The 23,270-nt window shown below is 45.5% G+C and overlaps 1 protein-coding gene across 1 annotated transcript in view; it reads left to right on the forward strand.

Annotated features, from left to right (window-relative positions):
- Window positions 1-13,153, forward strand: part of adgrb3 (adhesion G protein-coupled receptor B3) — a 277,961-nt gene extending 264,808 nt beyond the window's left edge. The window contains exons 28-32 of the mRNA XM_063191037.1: window positions 1,970-2,009; window positions 6,716-7,428; window positions 8,795-8,830; window positions 9,735-9,845; window positions 12,953-13,153. Coding sequence (XP_063047107.1) covers window positions 1,970-2,009; window positions 6,716-7,428; window positions 8,795-8,830; window positions 9,735-9,845; window positions 12,953-13,141 — 1,089 coding nt within the window. The 3' untranslated portion in view covers window positions 13,142-13,153. The remainder of the gene's footprint in view (window positions 1-1,969; window positions 2,010-6,715; window positions 7,429-8,794; window positions 8,831-9,734; window positions 9,846-12,952) is intronic.
- Window positions 13,154-23,270: the final 10,117 nt, after the last annotated feature.

The raw sequence follows: 23,270 nt of genomic DNA on the forward strand, positions 1-23,270 counted from the left end.
CAATTCATCATTGCTTTTTATTTAGCGCATTACTTCTTGTGTGTGTGTTTTTTTCTTCTTCTTCTCCTTCTTCTTGCTTGGATCATGCTTTTGTTATGATAGCAAGCATTGTTTTCCACCCAAAAGCCCTTTGCTTGAACTTTAATTACGTTCCGCATAATCACTCTTGGTTGTAATAGATGACAACAATTTCCCCCCCTGACTTCCAGTGTCTGACTCACACACACCCAGTCAGCGGCCCCCTTTGCAATATTGAAATTGCTTCATCACTTTTCAAATAGTTCAGGTTTATCATCCCAGCATCAATTTGCCGTTCCTCCACAAACCCTGCAGCAACCTCACCACCTCCACACACACACACACACACACACACACAGACACAGACACACAGACACAGACACAGACACACAGACACACACACACACCCCCCACACACACACACACATACACACACACAAGCACACACACACACAGAAATGCACACATACACACGCACGCACGCACACACACACACACACACACACACACACACACACACACACACACATACACACACACACACACACACACACAGACACACACACACACTCACATACACCACACACACACACACACAGACACAGACACACACACACACACACACACACACACACACACACACACACACACACACACTCACACACCACACACCACACACACACACAAGCACAAACACCTCAAGTATAAGTTTTATCCTAAATCATTTATTAATCCCTAAGGAAATTAAACAAACTATTAGAAGTAAACCTCTGACCCGTGTGCCCGAAACACAATTGTTAAAAAACTATCTATTTTGTTATTAAACCCCAACTGCTGCATAATCACCCGTTATCGAAAAAGCTATGGTCCTAATGAACATTTGATATGACTGCTGTTTCACTTTAAATGTGATTACTATGAGTTTAACTTTGGCCCTCCTGTAGGCTACTTCCTGTAGTACTGCATGAAATTTTGTGACCTAATCCGTTGGTCAAGCTAACCATATACAGTATATAGCTATATACAGTACATAGATATTTCAAACTTTCCCAGAATTAAGACCGGATTAAATGTGAGTATCAACAACAGCTTGATAGAGTGGGTTTAAGGTGAGCTACTATAGGTCATTGGCCCTTTCGCTAGCTAAGTCAAAGGAAACCATAATAGCTTCAACCAATAACACACAGGGACATGTCTTTGGCGCCTTCCCTCTGAGAACTCAGTTTCCAAGGCTACTAAGCCAGACTATAACTGCAGGGCGTTGAAGTTGTGATAGTCAGTCTAAGTCACATCTACATCTATATGCCTGTTTATCTGCCCATCTGTCTGCATGTCTGTCTGCATGGTTACCTCCATGTCTGACTGGCATCACAAAGGGAACTGAGGCCCTGCCCTGGCTCAAGCGGTAGGGCACTGCATTGCTACACTGGCGACCCGGGTTTGATTCTGGCCTGGGTCCTTTTCCGACCTTTCCCTGTCTCTTTCCCTTCACTTGCTTCCTGTCCATGTCTTCACTGTCCTGTCACAAAATAAAGGCAAAAGGAATATTCAAATATGTTTTAAATAGTTTAAAAAAACAAAGGGAACTGAGCAGACTTAGACTGGGTGAGAGGGAGTGTTGGTATGCTGAGGCTGTTTTGTAGCATCTCCATGGGAACACAATGAGGAAGGAACGCAGATAAACACAAACAATTACAAAGACAAGAGCCTCGTGAGACGCGAGGGAGAATTGTTGACAGGCAGGCAGGCAGCACAGAAGCGAAAACAAACAAAGGCATGTCCTAGATGTTGAATATTAGTTAATGAGGTAAAACGAGGGGAGACAATTAGGGACAAATCGCTGAGTCTCTCCAGATTTTTTGCAAATACTGTTTGTCTGTTGCCTATTGTTATCCGTCTGTTACTGTTAATTAAATGTGTTTGTGTTTTGTTTTGTTTTTCTACCTTGCAGACAGACTTCGAGAAAGATGTGGACATCGCTTGTCGATCAGGTAAGAACCAGATGGCCACACATTGACGAGTCTCTAATCGCTTTGCCTATCCCGGTGCAGAAACAGGCTACAGTTATGAGTCAGAGTCTCTGATGGCTATGTCTATTCCAATGCAGAGTGAAATAGGCTGCAGCCATGAGCGAGAGTGTCCCATCAGGCTTGGCAAGCTGATCAAAAAGACAGGATTTTAGTATGAACAGCACCTCAAGGCACTTTGGGGAAGGGAAGCTTTCATCAGGTGCCGTCAGTGTAGCAGCAACGTGTGAGCGTTTTACTGCGTTGCTGCGAAATTTATGAAAACTCATATGTTCGATTATTATTTTACAACGGCATGTTCTTTCTCTAATGAGAACAATTAGCCCAAATTAACATTTAAACTGCCACTTGTAGATAAAGAGAGTTCTCTGTGTGCGCAAAAAATGTGTCACAATATCAAATGGAATTGTGCCTACGAGGCCGCGGCCCCTCCACACGAAGGCACATAATGTGTCCCTAAGTACAGTATGTTCCTCATTCCGCTTGGGAGTGATTAATTAGCGTAGTCATGATCATAGTCATTACAACTTTACTCGTCCCTCGTCCCTCCTCTTACAGAGGCTGTGCTCTCCACTTGGGCTCTCGGAAATAAGCCTGCAGATACTTTGGAGAGAGAAAGCCTCTTAGCGGCACTTCCTCTTCTCTCTCTCTCTCTCTCTCTCTCTCTCTCTCTCTCTCTCTCTCTCTCTCTCTCTCTCTCTCTCTCTCTCTTCTCTATTCTCTCAAACCCCTTCCTCTCTGTTTTTCTCTCTCTCTCTCCCCCTCTCTCTCTCCTTTATTCTCTGCATCCCCTTCCTCTCTCTTTTCTTCTGTCTCTATCTCTCTATCCTCTATTCTGGCCAACCCCTTCCTCTCTGTTCTCTCTCTCTCTCTCTCTCTCTCTCTCTCTCTCTCTCTCTCTCTCTCTCTCTCTCTCTCTCTCTCTCTCTCTCTCTCTCTCTCTCTCTCTCTCTCTCTCTCCCCATAATTGTATCAAGTGTCCCGGGCTGTATTGAGTCACCAGCAGTAATTAGCCTCTGAGAGTAAGAACCTCAAACTGTACAGTCCTGTACCCGACCCCCACCCGCACCCGCACCCCCACCCCAACCCGCATGCTGTACAGCAATGTTTTCAACCCCTGTGCCAGGGAACACTAGTGTGCCATGAGTGATCATCTGGTGTGCCTTGCAAAATTATAGAATGACTGTACATCGTTAATTTACACGTAGGCAATATGGTTTCATTTTCAGTTAACATTTGCCATTGATGGTGTGCCTTGGCACTTCATTTCGTCCTTGAAAAAGGTGTGCCTTGGCTCAGAAAAGGTTGAAAACCACTGCTACACAGTATGTCTCGTGCTTCTGCTGTACCTTCCCACCCACCAGAGCTAATCGCGCTCTTGGCAGTGAAGCAGTATATAGGGAAGCACAGCGAGGCAGTATCCCGCAGTTGGAGATGTGTGGTCATCAGTCAGGCTGGTTGGTCGTGGGGATGCTCATTCAGGCTGGTAGCGGCCCATATTAAGATGAAATACATGGAACTTTATGTATGTATACAGTATAAATATATATAAATGTATGGTATATTATGATAACAATTGGCCCATTTTGTAATTGCGCTCATATGAGTAAGCACACATACACATCTCATATACGTGCAATGCATGCAATATATGCATCTTAGATGGTAGGTGTGTGTGCCCTTTTCACTCTGTACTCTATGGGGCCTAAGATGGCCATTCTGGGGAGAGTTCAGTGGCAGTGCTTGCTGGTACTTGGCGTGGTGTGGTGTGGACCCTCAATATGGCTGCTGTGTGAGTGAGCAGGGAGGTTGAATTAACAGATGGGCTGTTATCCTCATCGCCTTGGTTGGTTATCTCCAGCAGACCAGGTGGGACATGACAGAGCACTGCCACTCGCATCGCTTTTAACAGTTCCTAAAAAATGTGGCGGCCCTCCACAAAATTGCCAAGCATCTCCTTACATCTTTGCCAAGAGGTGTTACACTTTGGACATAATGCACTGAATGAATTACCATTATAGGAACTCATACACTCCCCATTCCCTTGGCAATAGCCTTCAATAGCTTAGGTGGGTAAATAATTTTTTTAAAAATGCACATTTACTGGCTTGGACAGCAACATAACCATGTTTTCTTTTTTTAAGATGGGATGGCTCATTTGGTCTGTTTTGCCACCAAAAGCGAGCATCCGCTCAAAATAGACCAAACAGAGCCGGGTCTCCGTCTTTAAGATGGTGCCATTGTGTCCACAGATGGGCGTGCATGTGTGCCACTCCAGAAGATACTGGCACCCAGGCTGAGGGAAGAACAGGCACTTGTCCAGTTTCGGTTTTTCCTTTTTTTTCTTTTTTTTTTGTTTGTCGTCAGTCAGTTGGTTGAAGTTGGCTCTGGTGGCGATGATGATAGCGGGGTGCCCCTCTGACCAGGCCCAGAGATTGGCACAGGAGTTAAATCCGTCACCACTTGGTGCCATCGCGTCAGTGCCAGCAGGACGAGAGAAGGAGGGGGATGGGGAAGGAGAGAGAGAGAGAGAGAGAGAGAGAGAGAGAGAGAGAGAGAGAGAGAGAGAGAGAGAGAGAGAGAGAGAGAGAGAGAGAGAGAGAGAGAGAGAGAGAGAAAACACAAACAGGAAGGGAGGGAGAACAATGGAGAGAGAGAGAGATGAGAGAGAGAGAGAGAGAATGAGAGAGAGAGACGGCGAGAGATGGAGAGAGAGAGAGGAGAGCAAGGGGCCAAATCTGGAGGGGTCGGGGTAAGCTGCCTGGTCCAGTAGGAGATGAATAAAACATTGGTGTGATGCACTGGGCCGCACTACACTACTAGGGAGGCACATCATGGATCAGTAGCCCGCCACGGAGACGCTGTGTGGAGTCACCTGTCTGCCCTGACACTGCATGGGGACTGCATGAGACGGTCCCACAGCTGGTCCAGGGCCTGTTGTTTGCCCTATCACAGTTTTTAACAGAAGTTTATACGTAGTGTCATTATGCCAAAAAGGGCTAACGTTGTATGAGTCATCCCGTGTCGACCCGCTGTTAGTACGACATGTCTGGCAGCACCAAAAGGGATTTTTTTTTTGTTCTTTAAAACAGTTATTTTGTGCCTACCTCCATGGGCTCGGGGTTATTATTCATTCATTCATAAATTCATTCGTTGTTGGACATCCAGTATGTTGTGAGTTGAGGATTAGCTTTCAGGCACTAATAGTGCTTCCTCTCCAAGGCCACCTCTTTATTAAATGGAGTTCCCTGCAGTCCGTTTCTCCTCACCTGCCCTTCGCTGGTTCTGCCAGTCATTTGGATTCAATACAAAGCTCTTACTTGGACCTCAAACAGCAGCAAACACAGACACCGGAGGTTTTTTATTGTTATTTTGGTTATTTTTGTGCAGACCTTTCACTCTCCTTGCAGGCTTCAGTTTTTTTTCTGAATAGCAGGTGTAATTCCCCTCTGATTTCGTAGGCACTGATTAATATTTGCCCCCCAAACCCCCTCTGTAGTGGCATAGCTATTGCGAGCTGTCCTCATGACATATTGTCATTTTTTATGTTTGCTTGTTTGTTTGTTTGTGGATTTTTATTTATGTACGTACACCGGGCTGCTGGAGGTTTTGAAGTCCATGTGAGGTTCTTCAAGGTGACCTGTAATAACAGAATGACTCACATGGGGGGGAGGAGGGGGGATAGGGGGGAAGGGGACGCTGTCATTACTACTCACCACGCCCTGAGGGCAGGTGGCAAAGTCTCTCCTGCCTCGTGCCACTTACCCCTTCCCCATTTCACCCTGAATTCATCCTTCAGTGCTGTTCTTGTACAGTTCACACCAATAATTTATTTAGGCATTCCACACACCACTGAGACCTAAAGGAGAGTATTTTTTTTGTTGTTGCTGTTAGAATCATGCTGGATTAAGTCCAAAAAATGAATAGTGTTGTCGTTCAATGGTGTACATTTCCTGCACTTTTGCCTCTACAGTAAAGCAATAGATTGGAAAAGTCATCAATAGTTACTCACTGCTCATTTCAAGTGTGTAGACTACTTGAGTATACAGTGTGTGGTAATGGTGCAGTGACAGTCTAAATATTTATTCAAATACAGCAGAGAAGCCTTGTGGGATATTTTTGAAAGCGATTTTGCATGTTCTCATCTGGCTCAATACTTCATGCAGTGATTTTGTCTAATCCGGGAATCAATTTCCCTAATCCTCCCCTAAATGAAAACAATGCGTCATAATTCAATCACTCACCTCGAGTGTGCGGTTGGGTGCTGAGTTTGTCACTAATGTGCTGCGCCTTGCGCTCTGCTACTGTCTTGTCTGTTTGTCTGTCTGTCTGTCTGTCTGCTGTATGTCTGTCTGTCTCTCTGTGTGTCTGTATTACACACACTATCTCTTTTGCTCTATCTATCTATCTATCTATCTATCTATCTATCTATCTATCTATCTATCTATCTATCTATCTATCTATCTATCTATCTATCTATCTATCTATCTATCTATCTATCTATCTATCTATCTATCTATGTCTGCCTGCCCATCTATCTATCTATCTATCTATCTATCTATCTATCTATCTATCTATCTATCTATCTATCTATCTATCTATCTATCTATCTATCTATGTGTCTGCCTGCCTGCCTGCCTATGTGTCTGTGTGTATGTGCATGCCGCCAGCACTCCACAAAGACATGGGCTCGTGTCGCGGCGCCGCCACCATCACCGGCACGCTCTCACGCATCTCCCTGAACGACGAGGAGGAGGAGGGCAAGGGTCCCGAGGGCCTGAACTACTCCACGCTGCCCGGCAACATCATGTCCAAGGTGATCATCCAGCCGCCGTCGGGGCTGCACATGGCCATGCAGGGCCTGGGCGACCTGGGCGACGGCACCGGGGACATGCGCCGCACCGTCTACCTGTGCACCGACGACACGCTGCGGCAGAGCGAGCCGGACATGGCCAGCCACGAGATGGCCGGCCACTCCCCGCAGGGCGGCATGGAGACCGACTACATCGTCATGCCCCGGGCGTCGGCCGCCGCCGCCGCCCAGTCCGGCTCGGCGGGCACCTTGCCCACGCTGATCAAGGAGGAGAGCAACAAGATGAACATCCCTCTGGAGGCACTGGGCGGGCACGACCCGCGCATGATGCCGCACTATAAGGTGGGGCCCGACTTCGGCATGATGGGGCCCGGCGGCGTGGGCGTGGGCATGGAGCACGCGGGGCTGGCCATGAGCCCCGAGCAGCAGTTCCCCGGACCGCCGGAGCACATGCAGAACCTGCCCTTCGAGCCCCGCACCGCCGTCAAGAACTTCCTGGCCGAGATGGAGGAGAGCGGCGCCCTGTCGCGCAGCGAGACGGGATCCACCATCTCCATGAGCTCTCTAGAGGTGAGAACACTAGGCAGGCCACGCCCTCCTTGTGACGCAAAACACCTTTGGCGTAGTCAGGCCAAGAGCAATGTAAATATCGTTTCTGACCGCCCGAAAAATCGGGAACTCCATCCACTTTATGAGGAACCAATCAGCCAGTAGCAAAGCAAGGGAGGCGGGTCAACAATGCTGTTTGGGAAATTGTTATGCTCTAGGTCAGACCAAGTCTCGAAGAGATTGGATAGTTGATGATAATCAGGCTAGAGAACACTCTCATCATGAGAACATCTATGTGCAGAACATTCCACCTTGTCCATAAGGTCTTACGTAAGATGTGAGTAGAGAATCTACTAGACTAATGATTGAACTGGCCTTGCCCCAGGGCAGAATCCTGACATTATGTTTAGTTTAGTTTAGTTTAGTTTGTGAGTGTGTGTTTGTGTGTGTGTGTTCTCATTATTTCCTCTTTATTATAAAAAAAAAACAAACAAAAAAAAACTAACCCCTCTTTGTAATTGCACTTGTTGTTCTGTATATCTCCTGTGCACTTTGTATTTGCTTGTGATGTTGGCTTGATTATGTCCTCTTCTGAAAGTCGCTTTGGTTATAAAGCGTCTGCCAAATGCAATGTAATGTAATGTAATAATGTAATGTGAGTAGAGGAATCAGGGTCAGCCCATTAGTCCGACAGCCCATAAGTGCGACATAAAGCCATAAAGGAGCGTAACAAGAATCCCATTGGTCCGACATCCCATTAGTCCGACATAGAGTATGTGCGCGGCGCTCAGGCTAATAGGGTACATGTGGGCATATCTTTTCAGACAAAAGATACATGTGCAAAAACATGCCTTTACTGACGATTAGGGTTAGGGATTGTTTTGGTTTGGGAATAGTTTTACTGTAATGTGTTTTACTTTTGCAATGTTTTTTAGACCAACATGGTCGACATGGGCCATGATGGAAAACGTGGTCAACTGTTGATATTAGCTTTTTTTAATGTAAGCAGGGTAACTTACGTAGCTATACACGCCACACACATACTGTAAGCTCTGTAGTAGATGTGCAGATTTCCAGGAACATGAGGTCTGTGGCTACCATGTCTGTGAGTTTTGACATGAATAGTTAGTGAAGTGGACATGCATCGATTCAGGTGAATGTAAAGGTCAATGCCATCTATTCCCTTGTCTGAAGGCTGTCTCTTCCTCCGCCCCCATGAGAATGTAGATAGAAGATGTTTTTAGTGAAATAGAAGGACTTGACATGCATGAGAAAGCCACAGTCTATCTTCACTGAAAGGGCTTGCTTACAGTGTTGTGACAAGAGCTAACAGGCATGTAAATCTGTTGCTAATGTACTGCTCTCTTCCATTCCCTTCCTCCAACAGAGAAGAAAGTCGCGCTATTCGGAGCTGGACTTTGAGGTGAGTGCCACATCTTATCTTTGTTGGTCTGCTTCACGATTCAGACGCACTTTTTTTTTCTTTTTTCCTTTCCCCTCCTGCCTAGTTTTTTTGTGGTTTGTGTAAGACTTGTCTATGTGTTGTTGAGTCTCAGATTTGCCCTTTAATTTACTACTACCTTGTGTAGCACTTAAGCTTATTGGAGTAACGGTGGGGGTGACAGCAGGGTAGAGATTGATGGCCAGCTCGTGCGGTCAGAGTAAAAAAAGAAAGAAAAAAGAAAAGAAAGAAAGCAATGCTTTCAGCTGCTACTACACTGAGCAACACCCATCCTCATTCTCTCCTTCATCCATAGACATCTCCAAACGCCAGGCTTTTAGTTGTCAAGGTCACATAGCACCACTTCTTCTGGAGAGCCATTTCTTCAGTTTAAATCAACTATTTTTTGAGTGCAAGAAAAGAAAAAAAACGTTCATTTTTTTCCCTTTTTTGCTCTCAATCTGTTTTTTTTTTTTTAAATGCTCAACTAGGAGTGTATAATTAGGAGCAGACTGGCTATTGCATCCAGTCCAATCAGAGATGTGGGAGACCAGTTTCAGCTTCAGTCTTGAATTAACATTAGCACGTTGAGACATTGAGAGACAGATAGAGAGACTGAGAAAGAAGGAACGAAAGGCAGAAGGGAGGAAAGAACGAGAGAGACAAGGGGGGAAGACTTGATTGGCGGGTTGCCACTCATAACCATGGCAAACAAACATGATGAAGAAAATACATGGGAGAGGGTATTTATGTATGAAACAAATGATTTTGATGAAACGGGAGAGGGTGACTTGGAATGAGGGTGGGAGTGAGGAAGGAGGACGTTGCATGTCCCCCTCTTGGCTTCCTCTCTAAGACAAAGCAACCCCTCCCCTTACCATTGCAGAAAGTCATGCACACCAGGAAAAGACACATGGAGCTGTTCCAGGAACTGAATCAGAAATTTCAAACCCTGGACCGTTTTACGCCAAGAGACATACCAAATATGGGCAGCATGGTGAGTAAATTGAAAAAAAAAAAAAACAGAAGGCGATTCAGCCTGAGCAGAGTGGGAAGGGAAGGGATGGAAAGGGGTGGTGGTGGTGGTGGCAGTGGGTGGGGATGGGTGGAGGGTAGTGGGTGGTGGTGGGTGGTGGCTAGCGGGTGGATGTGTCGGGGTGATGGGTGGTTGTTGGTGAGGGGAGGGTGGCAGTGGGGTGAGGGGCAGGATCTGCTGGAGGGCCAATTAGAAGGGGCCGAGCATTTTGGACCCCGCGTTTAGAAGTTCCGCTCCCCGCAGCATCGCTCCGCTCCTCACATCAGGAAGTGAGCGATTTGAAGGGAAATGGCGAGGCGCCCAGCCAGCCTATTCATCTGGAAGAATAGCCCTGCTTGGAGCACGAGTGCCAAGCACTTGGAGAAGAAAAAGAAAGGAAAGTGGCGAGAGAACGAGAGCCATAGAGAGAGAGAGAGAGACAGACAGACAGACAGACAGACAGACAGACAGAGAGGAAGGGAGAGTGAAAGAAAGAGAGAGAGTTTTCAACAGGAAGTCAAAAAAATGAGAGGATAATTGAAGAATGTTTTGTTGGTTTGCAGAAGTAGATCTTTTAAGATCACTCATTTCTCCCAGAGCACATTCAAACGCTGCGTCCATTTTTACCTTAAGACATGCTCTTTTTTCTTGTTTTTGTTTATTAATTCACTTATTGATTTTATCAATTTATTTAATTAATCCGCTATCCATTGCTTGGCGGCTGCATGGCAAATATACATGACTCTATCGTATAACCGAGCTGATGTCCATATTTCTTGAGAGCATGCCTTTTAATAAGTCAAGCCACCTCACCCCTGAAAGCGCAACGGCCTCTCACAGCATGCTCTGCCGTACCCAAATGCCTCAGTAGAGACATTTGGCTCTGTTGTGTAGCCCGGTCCACCCCTTGCTGCCGCAGAGCAGACTGCTACACACTACCTGCGCTTCACTTGGTCTCCAGGTCGCTCAGAATATGTCAGCAGCGATTCAGCACATTCACACAGCCTCCATACCTACTGCAGTATGTCACATAAGTGAGTACACCCCTGCTATTTTTGCAGATTTGTAAGTATATCTTTTGATAGGCCAACATGAAAGAAATGTCACTTTGACAGTATGATTAGTGACAGTTAACAGTTCACTAATCATTGCGTCAAAGTGAATTTACTCTAATGTTGGCCTATGAAAAGATATACTTACCAATCTGCAAAAATGTGAGGGGTGTACTCACTTCTGTGACATACTGTAGTAGCTTTCATAAGCCCTCCACTGGCTGACTGCAGGGAAGAGCAGTTGTGACAGACGAGAATGACACACACTGAGAGGAGGGACGGCAAGCCAAGGTACACATAGGTACACATATTCACCTGACAGACATACACAAACACAAGTGAAACACACATGTGAACCACGCGCACACACACACACATACACACACACGTGCACACACGCGCGCGCGCGCACGCATGCACACGTATGCACGCACACACACACACACACACACACACACACACACACACACACACACACACACACACACACACACACACACACACACACATGTGAAACACTCATACACACACACACACACACACACACACACACACACACACACACACACACACACATACACACACACACACACACACACACACACACACACACACACACACATGTGAAACACTCATACACACACACACACACACACACACACACACACACATACACACATATGTGAAACACTCACACACACACACTAAACACACTAACAAATACACACACATGCGTCATACACACACACAAATACACACACATGCGTCATACACACACACACACGCACGCGCGCGCACGCACACACACACACACACACATATTTTCAGAAATACACACACATGCGTCGCAGACACACAGGCATAGTCCGTCAGAGCCAATAACCATGCAGTCAGAAACACTGTGCCCTCTTGGCTGCATGCAATCTTCGCCCACTCACATTTCAATCAGCTCCGCCACAGAATGTCATCTCGCGCTTGTTGCTTGGTAACTACCACAAGGGCACTTGCTGGAGAGAATGCTATAGCGCTATAGGGCCAGATTTATGAAGAAGAGGTGCAGATCTAGCAGGCAGTATCGCTAGCAGCTATAGCAAAGCAGACACAGGCAGTCTAGCAGTTAGCAAGCAAATACGGACAGTCTAGCAGCTAGAAAGAGGATACGGACAGTCTGGCAACAACTAGCACAGATGGAGAATGCCTCTGTCTGAGACATCATCTACCAAAGGTTTTTACCACAATTGAAGACCAGCACCATGACAAAAAAAACGTGTTATTTGAATCTTAGAACTCCTTCAAGAACATTGCTTGAAAATGCAGAATTGACGCCTCATTTCCACTGCCGTTTTTCTGGTAGTCCTACAGCGCGACACGGTTACCACTTTTTGCATTTCGAATTGGCACGGCACAGCTTAATCGTTAAGCAAAAAGTGGCGGCCGAGTCGCGCTGTGTCGAGATGTAGGCCTACCAGAAAACTGGCAGTGGAAAAGAGGCATAAGTGGCCAAGGCAACAAGTTAAGCGTATAGCGCTAGATTCCAGAGCAGACATGAGGAAAGATGGTGCATTTTTAATGAGTATGGGTCTTGTCATGACAGTGTGTGGGCGGGGTGTAAATGATTGATGGGCTTGACAATATGCTGTGGCTTTTGAATTATGACTGTAGAAGACCTCAGGCTACCATGTCATAAGTATTTGTGCTGTGATGTATCAATGGATACTGGAAATAATAGTCTGAATATGTAATGGAGAAGCTAGAGAGCTGAAAGTCATTATTTTTAACTAGGTTCCGGATTTTGACACATCCTGATGCAGACAAGTTCTAATGTTTGGTACTATTTTTAGTAGACAAGATGTGACGTCTCAAAGTCAAACATTTGGTGAAAGCAGATGGATTTTTTTTCTTACATCTTTTCTATACTTTTTGAAGTGATGTCTTGTTCTTGTTAGATGTTGAGAGAAGACAGACAGAGAGAGAGAGGTGTGACTTTTGTTCTTGCTTGTCATGTTCCCTCTTGCCCCACCTATCTGCTCCTCGCAGGATAAAACAATGCCAAACAAGAACCCTTGGGAGAGCTACAACCCTACCTGCGAATACCAGAACTACGCCACCATGAATGTACTAGACCCCCGCCCCGAGGACAGTCTGGAGATGGCGGCGGCTGAGTGGGAGAAACGCGTTAACCTCCCGCTGGACGTGCAGGAGGGAGACTTCCAGACGGAGGTCTAGAGACGAGGCAGGGATGGGGGAGAGGAGGAGGAGAGGGGAGATGGTGGGGGGAGGTGGGGGGATGGACCAGGGGATGGGAGGGGAGGGGCTCCGTGCAATCACCTGTGCGGGGACGAGATGGCGGAGAAAAGACTAGAGACGTAAAAACTACTACGACAAACCAGGAAGAGGAGGAGGACAAAATGGAAGATGTATTTTGCACTTGAAAGGACTTTCCTTGCAGCCTCGGTAGACATATCCGGATCTAAGGACAATGGCAGGGACATTATGTGCCAATAAGATTTTAAAAAGAAAAGAGGAGAAAGAGGGGGAAAAACTACAAAAAATATCAAAACAAAACAAAACAAAAAAAGACATCAGTGTTTCTTTTTGTATTCTCACTAGTGTGCTTAGTGGGACAGCCAGGTGTACAAATATTTACCATCATGTGTTTCGACGTACCCGTGGAACCAATTTGGCTTCAAAACGTGGTTGTCTTTCGGGACATAACCTTCAAAAAAAAAGCAAAAACGACCCACAGCGTGTTATTCATAGCTTCGTTGGGCTCAGTTTCCACTTGAAAATGAAACTGGACCCAGAAGCACAATGTATATATTTATGCAGGTTTTTAAAAAGTTTATAACAGTCTGTTTGGCCATTACTACACTTTTTACTTTATAATATAAAGAGAAACAACGAGAGGCAAAGAGGATTTTTTCTGTCATTTAAAAATGAATGTTTGTCAAGCTACATTCTTCATTGCTTTAAATGCAATAAAGGTAATACTCACTTTTATATGAATAATATATTTCACAACTTTAATACTGCAGATCCTGCTTGAAGGCTCCCAGCAAACCTCTCTCATCTGCAGTCCCTGTATAAAATATTTAAAAACAAAAATACAAAAATGTTGTATGGTGTAAATAAACTTTTGTCTACATATGTTTTACTTGTGCCAATTTATTTTAATGAGAAAAAAATGCCAAGCTGATCAAGAGTTATAGCTAAAAATGTTAACATTTGAAAAAGGAATGTAAATAAAAGAGGAAATATGTTCGTACAGCTTCAGAGGTTGCGTCCATTTACTCAACTGTGTCCTCCATTTGACTTGTATCCATTTACTGTCATTTATGCTATTGTGTACCATCTGACTTGTTGCCTGGTTCACACCACACCATGTCACATGGTGAGATATGGTCTGGATACTTCGAATTTCTCGTTGGGGAGGTGTGGTTTACGATTGCCCACAGCTGTTTGTTGGCCGTTACGATTGTATCATTTGGTGTAGCCTGCATGTAGCCCATAGGCAATCGTGTCAGTTGTACAGTATACAATGGGTCTATCTGACTTGTAGCTACTCTCCTCAAACAGTCTGTTAACGGTTTGCTACGTTCAGACCAAGGTGTGACTAAAGCTGTAAAGTACAGCTGCTAAAAAATACTGTTCACTTTTTTCCTTAAAGTAACTCATAACGTGAGAGATTCAAACATTTCATTTTACTTCCCTATGTAATTGATATGCACTCATGTCTGCATCGTAATTGGTTACCAGTATTTTACAATCGAGACGCATCATATCTCATCTGCATGAAGTCTTAGGTCGCTCTTGTCTCAAGTTAGAGTAATTCGCCGATCGCTTTTGTGGCGTTAGTAGCTAACCTCCATTCAATGTGAAATTCTTCTGCCGATTTTACAGCCTTACTCGCCTCAGGCCTGAACACAACACTTGAAACTTCTCCTTTACAGCATTCTGTAAGTGTTACAAATGTCTCCTTTAACAGAGGTTTGCCTTGTGAAGGGTTGCCCTGGCCTACACTATTCTTGGAAAATTTTTTTGAGGTGTCAGGTCAGCACTGCATTTATGTAGGTCTTTCTCACATTCAGCCGAGGGCCTGAAGGCAATTTACAATTTTCATGCCTTACGTTCACACACACTCACACTCACACTCACACAGTACGCTAACACCAGGGGAAGGCTGCCATGTACTGTACGGTACCGATCAGTACACACAGAGAGCAGTGCGCGGGGTTTAATAATGTCTTGCTCAAGGACACTACAACCTAGTCTGCTCTGGCGGAGCTGGAATAGAACCAGCGACGGCTACTGTTGAACTCCCTGAAGACCTCCTGAGCCACTGGCACCACGGTACCGCACTGTGTGTGTGCAGGGCTGGTCTGGGGGAGATATAGGGCCCAGGCACTTTTGGTTTAAAGGGGCCCCTCATAATTAGCGAACTGACTCACTTGTGCGTCCCGCTCCCTCATGGGCCCCTATTTTCAGAAATGTTAAAAAAAATGATAATAATAATAATAATTACATTTTGGATTATAAGGGCCCACGAGGGTGCAGGGCCCACCGGGGAATGCCCGGTATGCCAGATGGCCAGTCCAGCCCTGTGTGTGTGACTGTGTACCATTTGGATAAGACTCAAGCTGGCTGTATTAAAAAACACACAGAGCAACCAACCAAGTCTTAAAGCCGTTTGGGCGCTGACTTGTTCCTGCCTTACAGCCAAGGTTTGACTATTTCAGTCGCATTCAAATGTGCACAAAACTTTGTGACTTGTATGATGTGTAACCTTTAAAAATATGTATATGCTTAACTTGCTACAGTCGTAATTTTATTAAGACAATAAATGGTCCCTGTCATGAGTCGTGTCCATCTAGGCCAGTGCGTGATAGGCCCCCTGTGGTCTGGGCCTGGTCGCCTCATGAAATTGCTAATATAATCTTTAATTATATGCCCATAAGACATCATCCATGTGGAGAACTTATTTCAAGGGTGTGATGAACCAATGGCCTTAGTTCACTTTTTTTAAACAGATGATTATTGCCGGTCTGGACGTAGCCCCATAATGCACGCAATTCCATCAGTAGAATGCTGTAATAGTCATTGAAAAGTTAACTACCATATTACTACACTACTATGACATTACACAGTACCTTAAGTAAGGCACTACGACTTGGTCACTACTATTCCAGTAACAGTAAATTTATAATACAGTGTCTTAATGGGTTAATGTTATTTCCGTTAACATGGTTTATAAGCATCTGTAAATCACTTTGTATTACCAATGATTTTGGTGCCATCTGCCTCAGCTGTCATTGGATTGGTCTACAGGTTGCACTTTACTTGACGCCGGCGCCATACGTATGACATAACAGTGTCATAATAGTGTCATAATAGTGTCATGATCAAGTCATAAACATAATGCCAATGTCATAAACATTGTATGGCCATGAAAAGTTGACATTGTTAGGCCTGTCTTTGTCATTACTGAATTTCACTCAAAGACAAAGTCATACAATGTTTATGACACATGCATGACTGCATTATGACAATGTTATGACACTCTTATGTCATACGTATGACGCTGGCGTCAAGTGTTACCAGTTACTTGTAGAGTGTGTGGAACACTGAAACAATTCTCAACATCCACAACCTGTTCTTCCTATTAGAGGTATATTTGACCTGGGAAAACAGCTGAAGTTCCCTGAGCACAATCTCAGCCAGTGCACTCCGACCAGACATGGTGTTAACATCAGAGTCAACAAAGCAAGGTGTGCTGATCGAACTTACTGTGCCCTAGGAAGACAAAATGGAGGAGGCCAACGAATGCAAGAGGGCCAAGTACGCTAAGCTGGTGACAGAGCGCCGGTGCTTGAAAGCCCAATACAAACCAGTTGAGGTGTGGGTGTCTGGGTTTTGCTGGTCAGCCACTACCTTGCACCCTAGAGCTCCTTGGAGTAAAAGGTCAGCTGTGCAGCAGGCAACCCATCAGGAAAGCACAGAAGAAACAGAAGAAGTCTGAATTGCTTGAAGAAGGTCAGTAGACCGAAACGTTGCAGTAAAATAACCATTCAAATGTGAACAGTGTGCGGGAGCTTTCTTTGCTTTAAGCCATCAGGAACAGCATAGAGGCTGCGGAGAAGGCCTCAAGATGGCTATGGATCTGTAGGGGGGATCCGTTGAGTAGTGGGCTACTTGTACTTCTTTTCCACTGCCGGTTTTCTGGTAGGCTTACAGCTCGACACAGTGTGACTCGGCCGCCACGTTTTGCTTTTACAATTGAGCTGCGTCGTGCCTATTCGTAAAGCAAAAAGTGGTGCCATAGTTACCCTGTGTGGAGCTGTAGGTACACCAGAAAAACGGCTATGGAAAACACGCATTATTAGACACAAGTCGGGGGCTGATCACCCCTGGCTGGGTCGCCCCAGCAAGGGTGTTTGATGAACAAAGACCTGAAACACTGAGTGTAACTTTGACTATTTGTGTGGATCACACAGCAAATAAACTCTGTGCAAAATGATTCCAATAGTTACTGCAACATGCTCTTACATCCGTATGATATTACAAAATGTGTTTTTGAGCTGTGTCACAGATCCAGGGTATGATGAAAATGGTGAAACTCCGGAAAATATGGATTATTCCCCTCGATCCATTTGATTTGACTGCTTGAAGGAGGCAAAAGCAGAAAACCCACACACCCATGGAAAAGAGTTAAGTGTTGGCATTTTGTGAGAACTTCTTTTTTTTACCCACTCTCACCAAAAATGTCACTGAAAAGTGCTCAAACGGTATCTGTCATACTGTGTGGAGTAGCTCACATTCCCCAGTCATAATATTTCATGGTCACATCACAGTGCGGAATTCGGCCATGAAGAAAACCCCAAGGCAGCATGATGACCCTGACATGTCATCTGACTACGGGAGGGGCGACAGCCGAGATTGACCAGAGCCATTTCTGCCTGTAAAAAAATGGCCTGTGTTACAGATTTTTTTTAGCTTCAATAAAGTATTTGACATGACAGAATTATGTCAGTAGTGTGGGCCATGGCGAATTTCATTCAAAGGAAAAGGTTGCGTTGGTGTAGTATGCCTAGAGTTTAATCCACATCACAACAACGGCAAACCACATCGGGACACAGACCATTTCAGAAGTAAAACCACAAATACAGTATACGATGTCTGCTGTCTGTGCTTTGGGCAATAAATGAATCATTAATCCAGAACTTCTCGGAATAAGATGAGGTTTTTGGTACAATATTGTTTTGAATAATTTTCTCTTTTCTGAAAAAGGTCAATACATACAGTAGTAACAGTAAATTATACTGCTCTTCAATGAATTAAATGTTGAGCTGTTCAACTGTGTCCCACTAAGCCTTCTTTACTTAGTCTGTCTTGACTTTGGTGGATAACATTCACACACTGTAATGGGATTTGCATCCCTGTGTGTGTGTGTGTGTGTGTGTGTGTGTGTGTGTGTGTGTGTGTGTGTGTGTGTGTGTGTGTGTGTGTGTGTGTGTGTGTGTGTGTGTGTGTGTGTGTGTGTGTGTGTGTGTGTGTGTGTGTGTGTGTGTGTGTGTGTGTGGTATCTGTGCTTGTGTGGTCGATGATCCATGTTTGTGCATGTTTATTTGTGTGTGTGTGCCTGCGTACGTGCGTGCGTGCGTGCGTGCGTCTGTGCATGCAGTGTGAGCATGGTGTGATGTGCATGTGTGTGTGTGCTGCTGTGTGTGTGTATTTTTTTGCGTGGGTGTCCTGAAAGGTTATCCAGATATGATCAGGTCAGGACTAAAGGAATCGTCCAGGGAGCTGTGGGGATGAGAAGAGACACGAGAGCAGGGCCACTGACAGCTTTGGCTGGGCCCAGGACAAAGTCATCTGAAAGGGCCCGCCACCCAATACATTCAATGTAACGAGGGCCCAATTATAGGGCCCTCATCTCCTTGGGCCTGGAACAGCTGACCCCTTTGTCCCCCCATGTCAGCTTCCCTGCGCGAGTGGAGTGAGTGGGGAATGGATGAGCATGAGAAGGAGGATGATGGTTCGCTGTAAGATGGGGGCTTCTGGGAAATCTTGTTTACTCTGTCCTGCCATCAGCATGACAGCCACCGCAGCGACTGGAGGCAGCCCTGAAGTGGAGTGCCCGTCCTCCCTCCCCCCTCCCCCCTGCCCACTCAACCCCATCATCGCCACCGCCAGTACATACCAGGGCCGCATTAATGTGCAGGCTAGATATGGCTGCAGTCTAGGCCCCCTACCTGTCAGGGGGCCCTCAACTGGCCAAAAGAGGTTAAAAACTCGATAATTGCAGAATAGAAAAACATAATTTGTTCATACTCCACTCAACAGTTGGGAGACATGTTGTTCTTAATTCCCATCTCGGAATTAAGACGTAATCTATGTCATTTTGTCACAAAATATGGGTCCTACAGCAACTTGTAGCGTAGGGGCCCCATGCCATCTTTAATCCGGCCCTGGCCACCGCCAGTACTGCCTGCCTCCTCTCAGGGCCGGCCATGCAATCCCAGCATGCCCCAGGAGACAACATCAGACAGCTGCTCCCTAGCAACCCTGTCCTTGGCCGGATCACACTCACAACACCACCGCCACCACCACTGCCATCGCCACTGTCACCGCCACTGCCACCACTGCCATCGTCACCACCACCACCACCACCACAGCCACTGCCACCGCCACCACCATGGCTACTGCTGCACTTCAAATGGAGGGAGACAAGCTTCTCTCACAAAGTGCTTGTGGGTGTGGGGGTATGTGTGGGTGTACTTTTCTTTTTTCTATTAACAGATACCTCACAGCAGGTAGGCCACTGTGTGTGAGTGTGTGTATTTGTGTGTGTGTGTGTGTGTGTGTGTGTGTGTGTGTGTGTGTGTGTGTGTGTGTGTGTGTGTGTGTGTGTGTGTGTGTGTGTGTGTGTGTGTGTGTGTGTCTGTGTGTGTGTGTGTGTGTGTGCGTGTGCGTGTGTGTGTATTTGTGTGTGTGCGTGTGTGTGTGTGTGTGTGTGTGTGTGTGTGTGTGTGTGTGTGTGTCTGCGTGTGTGTGTGTCTGCGTGTCTGCGTCTCTGTGTTTGCCAGTCTGAGGTGTTGTGCTGTTGGGACATATTGTACTGTACAGTGACGTCTAAAAACATGTCATATCCCTGTTAGGAATACCGTACAGCACAGGTACGTCCCGCCAAGCTGAAGTCAGGAGGCAGGGCATGACAACATTACATGTACATGGCATGACAACGGCCTGCCTGGGGTTTTAAAAAGCAAATAAAATAAATAAGGGAAAGAGGGGTAAGGTGCCTAAAACTGGTCCTGTAAAAAAAAGTCTATTTCGCCAACCAACACATTCAGTGTCTATATATAGAGGATATCGAAGTAGCTACATTGTTCATTTCTTTTTTTTTCCCAGAGTCTCTGTCTTAACCCAAAAGTAGGTTAGAGGGAGGGGTGGGGGGATAATTTTTAAGTTCTGATGCTTCATCACCCTCCCTGCTCCTATTTTTGGGTCCAGAAGCCCCATTTCTAATTGGGTGGTCAGGACAGGCCTGAACAACCACAACACAACTGCCTGCACCCAGAGATAACTCTAAAACATAAAGAAGAAGAAGAAGAAGAAGAAGAAGAAGAAGAAGAAGAAGAAGAAGAAGAAGAAGAAGAAGAAGAAAAGAAAAGAAAAGAAAGAAGAGGGCGAAAAACAAAAGTAGAAGAAGAAAAAGAAGAAAATGAGAAGAATAGGTTATTACACAAAAAACAAAAACAGGAAATACGCGTCAAATTTGTGGTTGATTGCACGCAATCCGCAATACCAATACCCCAATACTTGGGCTGTATTAGGCTTTTAAAACACGCATCACAGAGACATTAGTGTGCCTGCCATCACTGACTAATGTTGAATCAATGACGCGGTTGGGGGGGAGGGGGCAGGGGGGCCAGGGGGCCTCTTGTCAAATGTAATTGGCTGAAATGCAGACGTAGGCCGTCTGCCTCTGGGTGCATTCCAATATGCGACCTTGCGTCCTCCACTTGGGCTTGTGGCCTCACGTTTTGCTGATGCAAAACAATTAAGTTTCCCTGCTGTCAGCCTACCCAAAACAATTTTTTGGGGGACTATTCTTCATTTATCATCCTGTTTGAAAATGAGAAAATGACTTAACAATTGAGCTTTTGCGAGATATTGAAATATAATGCTGTTGTCAGTGATGTCATTACAACCTATTACTTCCTGGTAAGAGGCCACAAGCACAAGTGGAGGACGCAAGGTCACATATTGGAACGCACCCTCTGCTCTTCTCTGCTTTGCTGACTCATGACCGCCCTGCCCAGTTACTTAGGGAAGTGGTTCCCAAACTTTTTCTAACGGGAGCACCTCTTAGTTGTCCCTAGGTAAGTAGGCCTAGATTTTTGCAACACCGACCCGCCCTTATTCCAAACACCAAATTCTATTTGTCTATTAATATTGTTAAATGTTATTTTCAGATTCACAAGAAAAGTAAATACATTTATTAGCCATATATCTTAAAGTGAGTACGGCTCTTAACCAATTGATGGAATCATGGTAGCTATTAACCTGTGTATTCCCTGTTTTCATGAAAAGTTCCTTCTTTCTGTGACCCCTCTGCAGTACTTCTGCGTGCCCCCTCCCTTAGGGGTCCCCGACCCCCAGTTTGGGAACCACTTACAAATGTAATGATCGACCCGAGCCGAGGGCTAACACCAAGATTAGCGGAACAGTCTTTTCATCTGCAATGTTAAGGATATGGCAGCATTTCACCTGAGTCGAAAAAAGATGAATTCGTATAGCTCTCCCTCGCTCATTTTTAATCAGTCAACTCTTCCACTTAGCAAATAGCTAAGCGTGTGGGTGGGTGGATGAAGGGGTGGGTGGAGGTGGCAGGGGGGGGACCATCCTCATGTACGTGGTGACTGTGAGAAATTGAATTTCAGAGGAAACCAGTCCAACAGGAAATTAATTTGAAGCTCTCTTTGATAGGTCTCTCAGTCAAATAAAAGCAGTCCCCTGGTTGGTATTTTCAAAACGATGGTGAAGTGAGATCTTAAAAAAAGATTTTTCCCTCGATGAAGACATTCACATTCAAACCGCCCGCAGTGTGGTGTGAATGCAGATGTGAGAGATGCTGTAAACAGCTTAGAACAAACTTACAGCAAGTGGCCTACTGCTTAGTGGATGTCACAACATGATGTGAGGAAGTACGCAGCAACGTATTCAAGCGGTCTCCTGTGAAGCATTGAGAATTTGTTTCTTAGTTAACACTTACACTGCCTCATTGTTCCTTAACCGATGTGTTTAAATATCTGAAAAAATATAAAGCCTGCCAAAGACGCCGATTGCAGTAGCGTAAAGACCAACATACAGTAGGCTACAGATAGATGCAGACCCATTTATCCTGATACATAATTTCGCTCACTAATGAGCAAAAATGTCTTAATATAATGCTTAACAAATGATGATAGGCCTATAAAATCGCATAGAAAAATGCTTAATAGGGAATAGGCCTAGTATAGAATGCTCACTTGTTATTATCAATAAAAAATCGCTAGACTTGTGGGCCTGCCCTCGTTATTATTCTAAAGTAATACAAAAAGTATATCACTTTGACTGTTTTGAGGAGAGGGATGCTCTAACGGTAACCTCACCTCAGCTGACCTAGCCCTGCCTTGGACTCCAACGGCCCCCTGATCTCACTTACGATCTGCCAGACCAAATCCAATCATCTCCGTCCATATCACAGAGGGACCATGCCGCTCACATAATGGCCTCCCATCTTTTTCCGCTTTAATGACAATTTGTTGGTCCCCATCAGCCTTATTTCTGTCCCACACAGGGAAAGGGTGAGGTGGGGGTGAGGTGGGTAAGGCCAGGGCCGTATTACGTAACACACAGACTAGATATGGCTGCAGTCTAGGGGCCCCGACCTTCCAGGCCAGGGGGGGCCCTGATTGGTCAATAGTGAAAAAGTGCAGAATTATGACAAGATGCAATGAGTACAGATTTTTGGCATGTTATCCTTAGTTCCTAGCCTATAATTACGACACTGTCTATGTAAATTTGTCCCGAAATCAACCTTCCAGGGTGCCCGCAGAAACCTGTAGCCTGGGGGGCCCCCAGGTCATCTTAATACTGCCCTGGGTGCGGTCATTTGCACCACTCAGTGGCAGACATTAGTATGCATTAAACTCACCTTGGGTGCGATGGGACTCCGGTGGTATTGCGGAAGGGGATCAGAGGAAATTAAAGAGTGGCCTGTAACCCATCTCTCTAGTCTCCTTTGGAGACCTGTGGCTACAGTCTCTCACGGTAGGGACACATACACGCGAATTTGCGAACTTTGCCATTC

Source organism: Engraulis encrasicolus, chromosome 24 (assembly GCF_034702125.1).
Source record: "Engraulis encrasicolus isolate BLACKSEA-1 chromosome 24, IST_EnEncr_1.0, whole genome shotgun sequence".
Classification (NCBI taxonomy): Eukaryota; Metazoa; Chordata; class Actinopteri; order Clupeiformes; family Engraulidae; genus Engraulis; species Engraulis encrasicolus.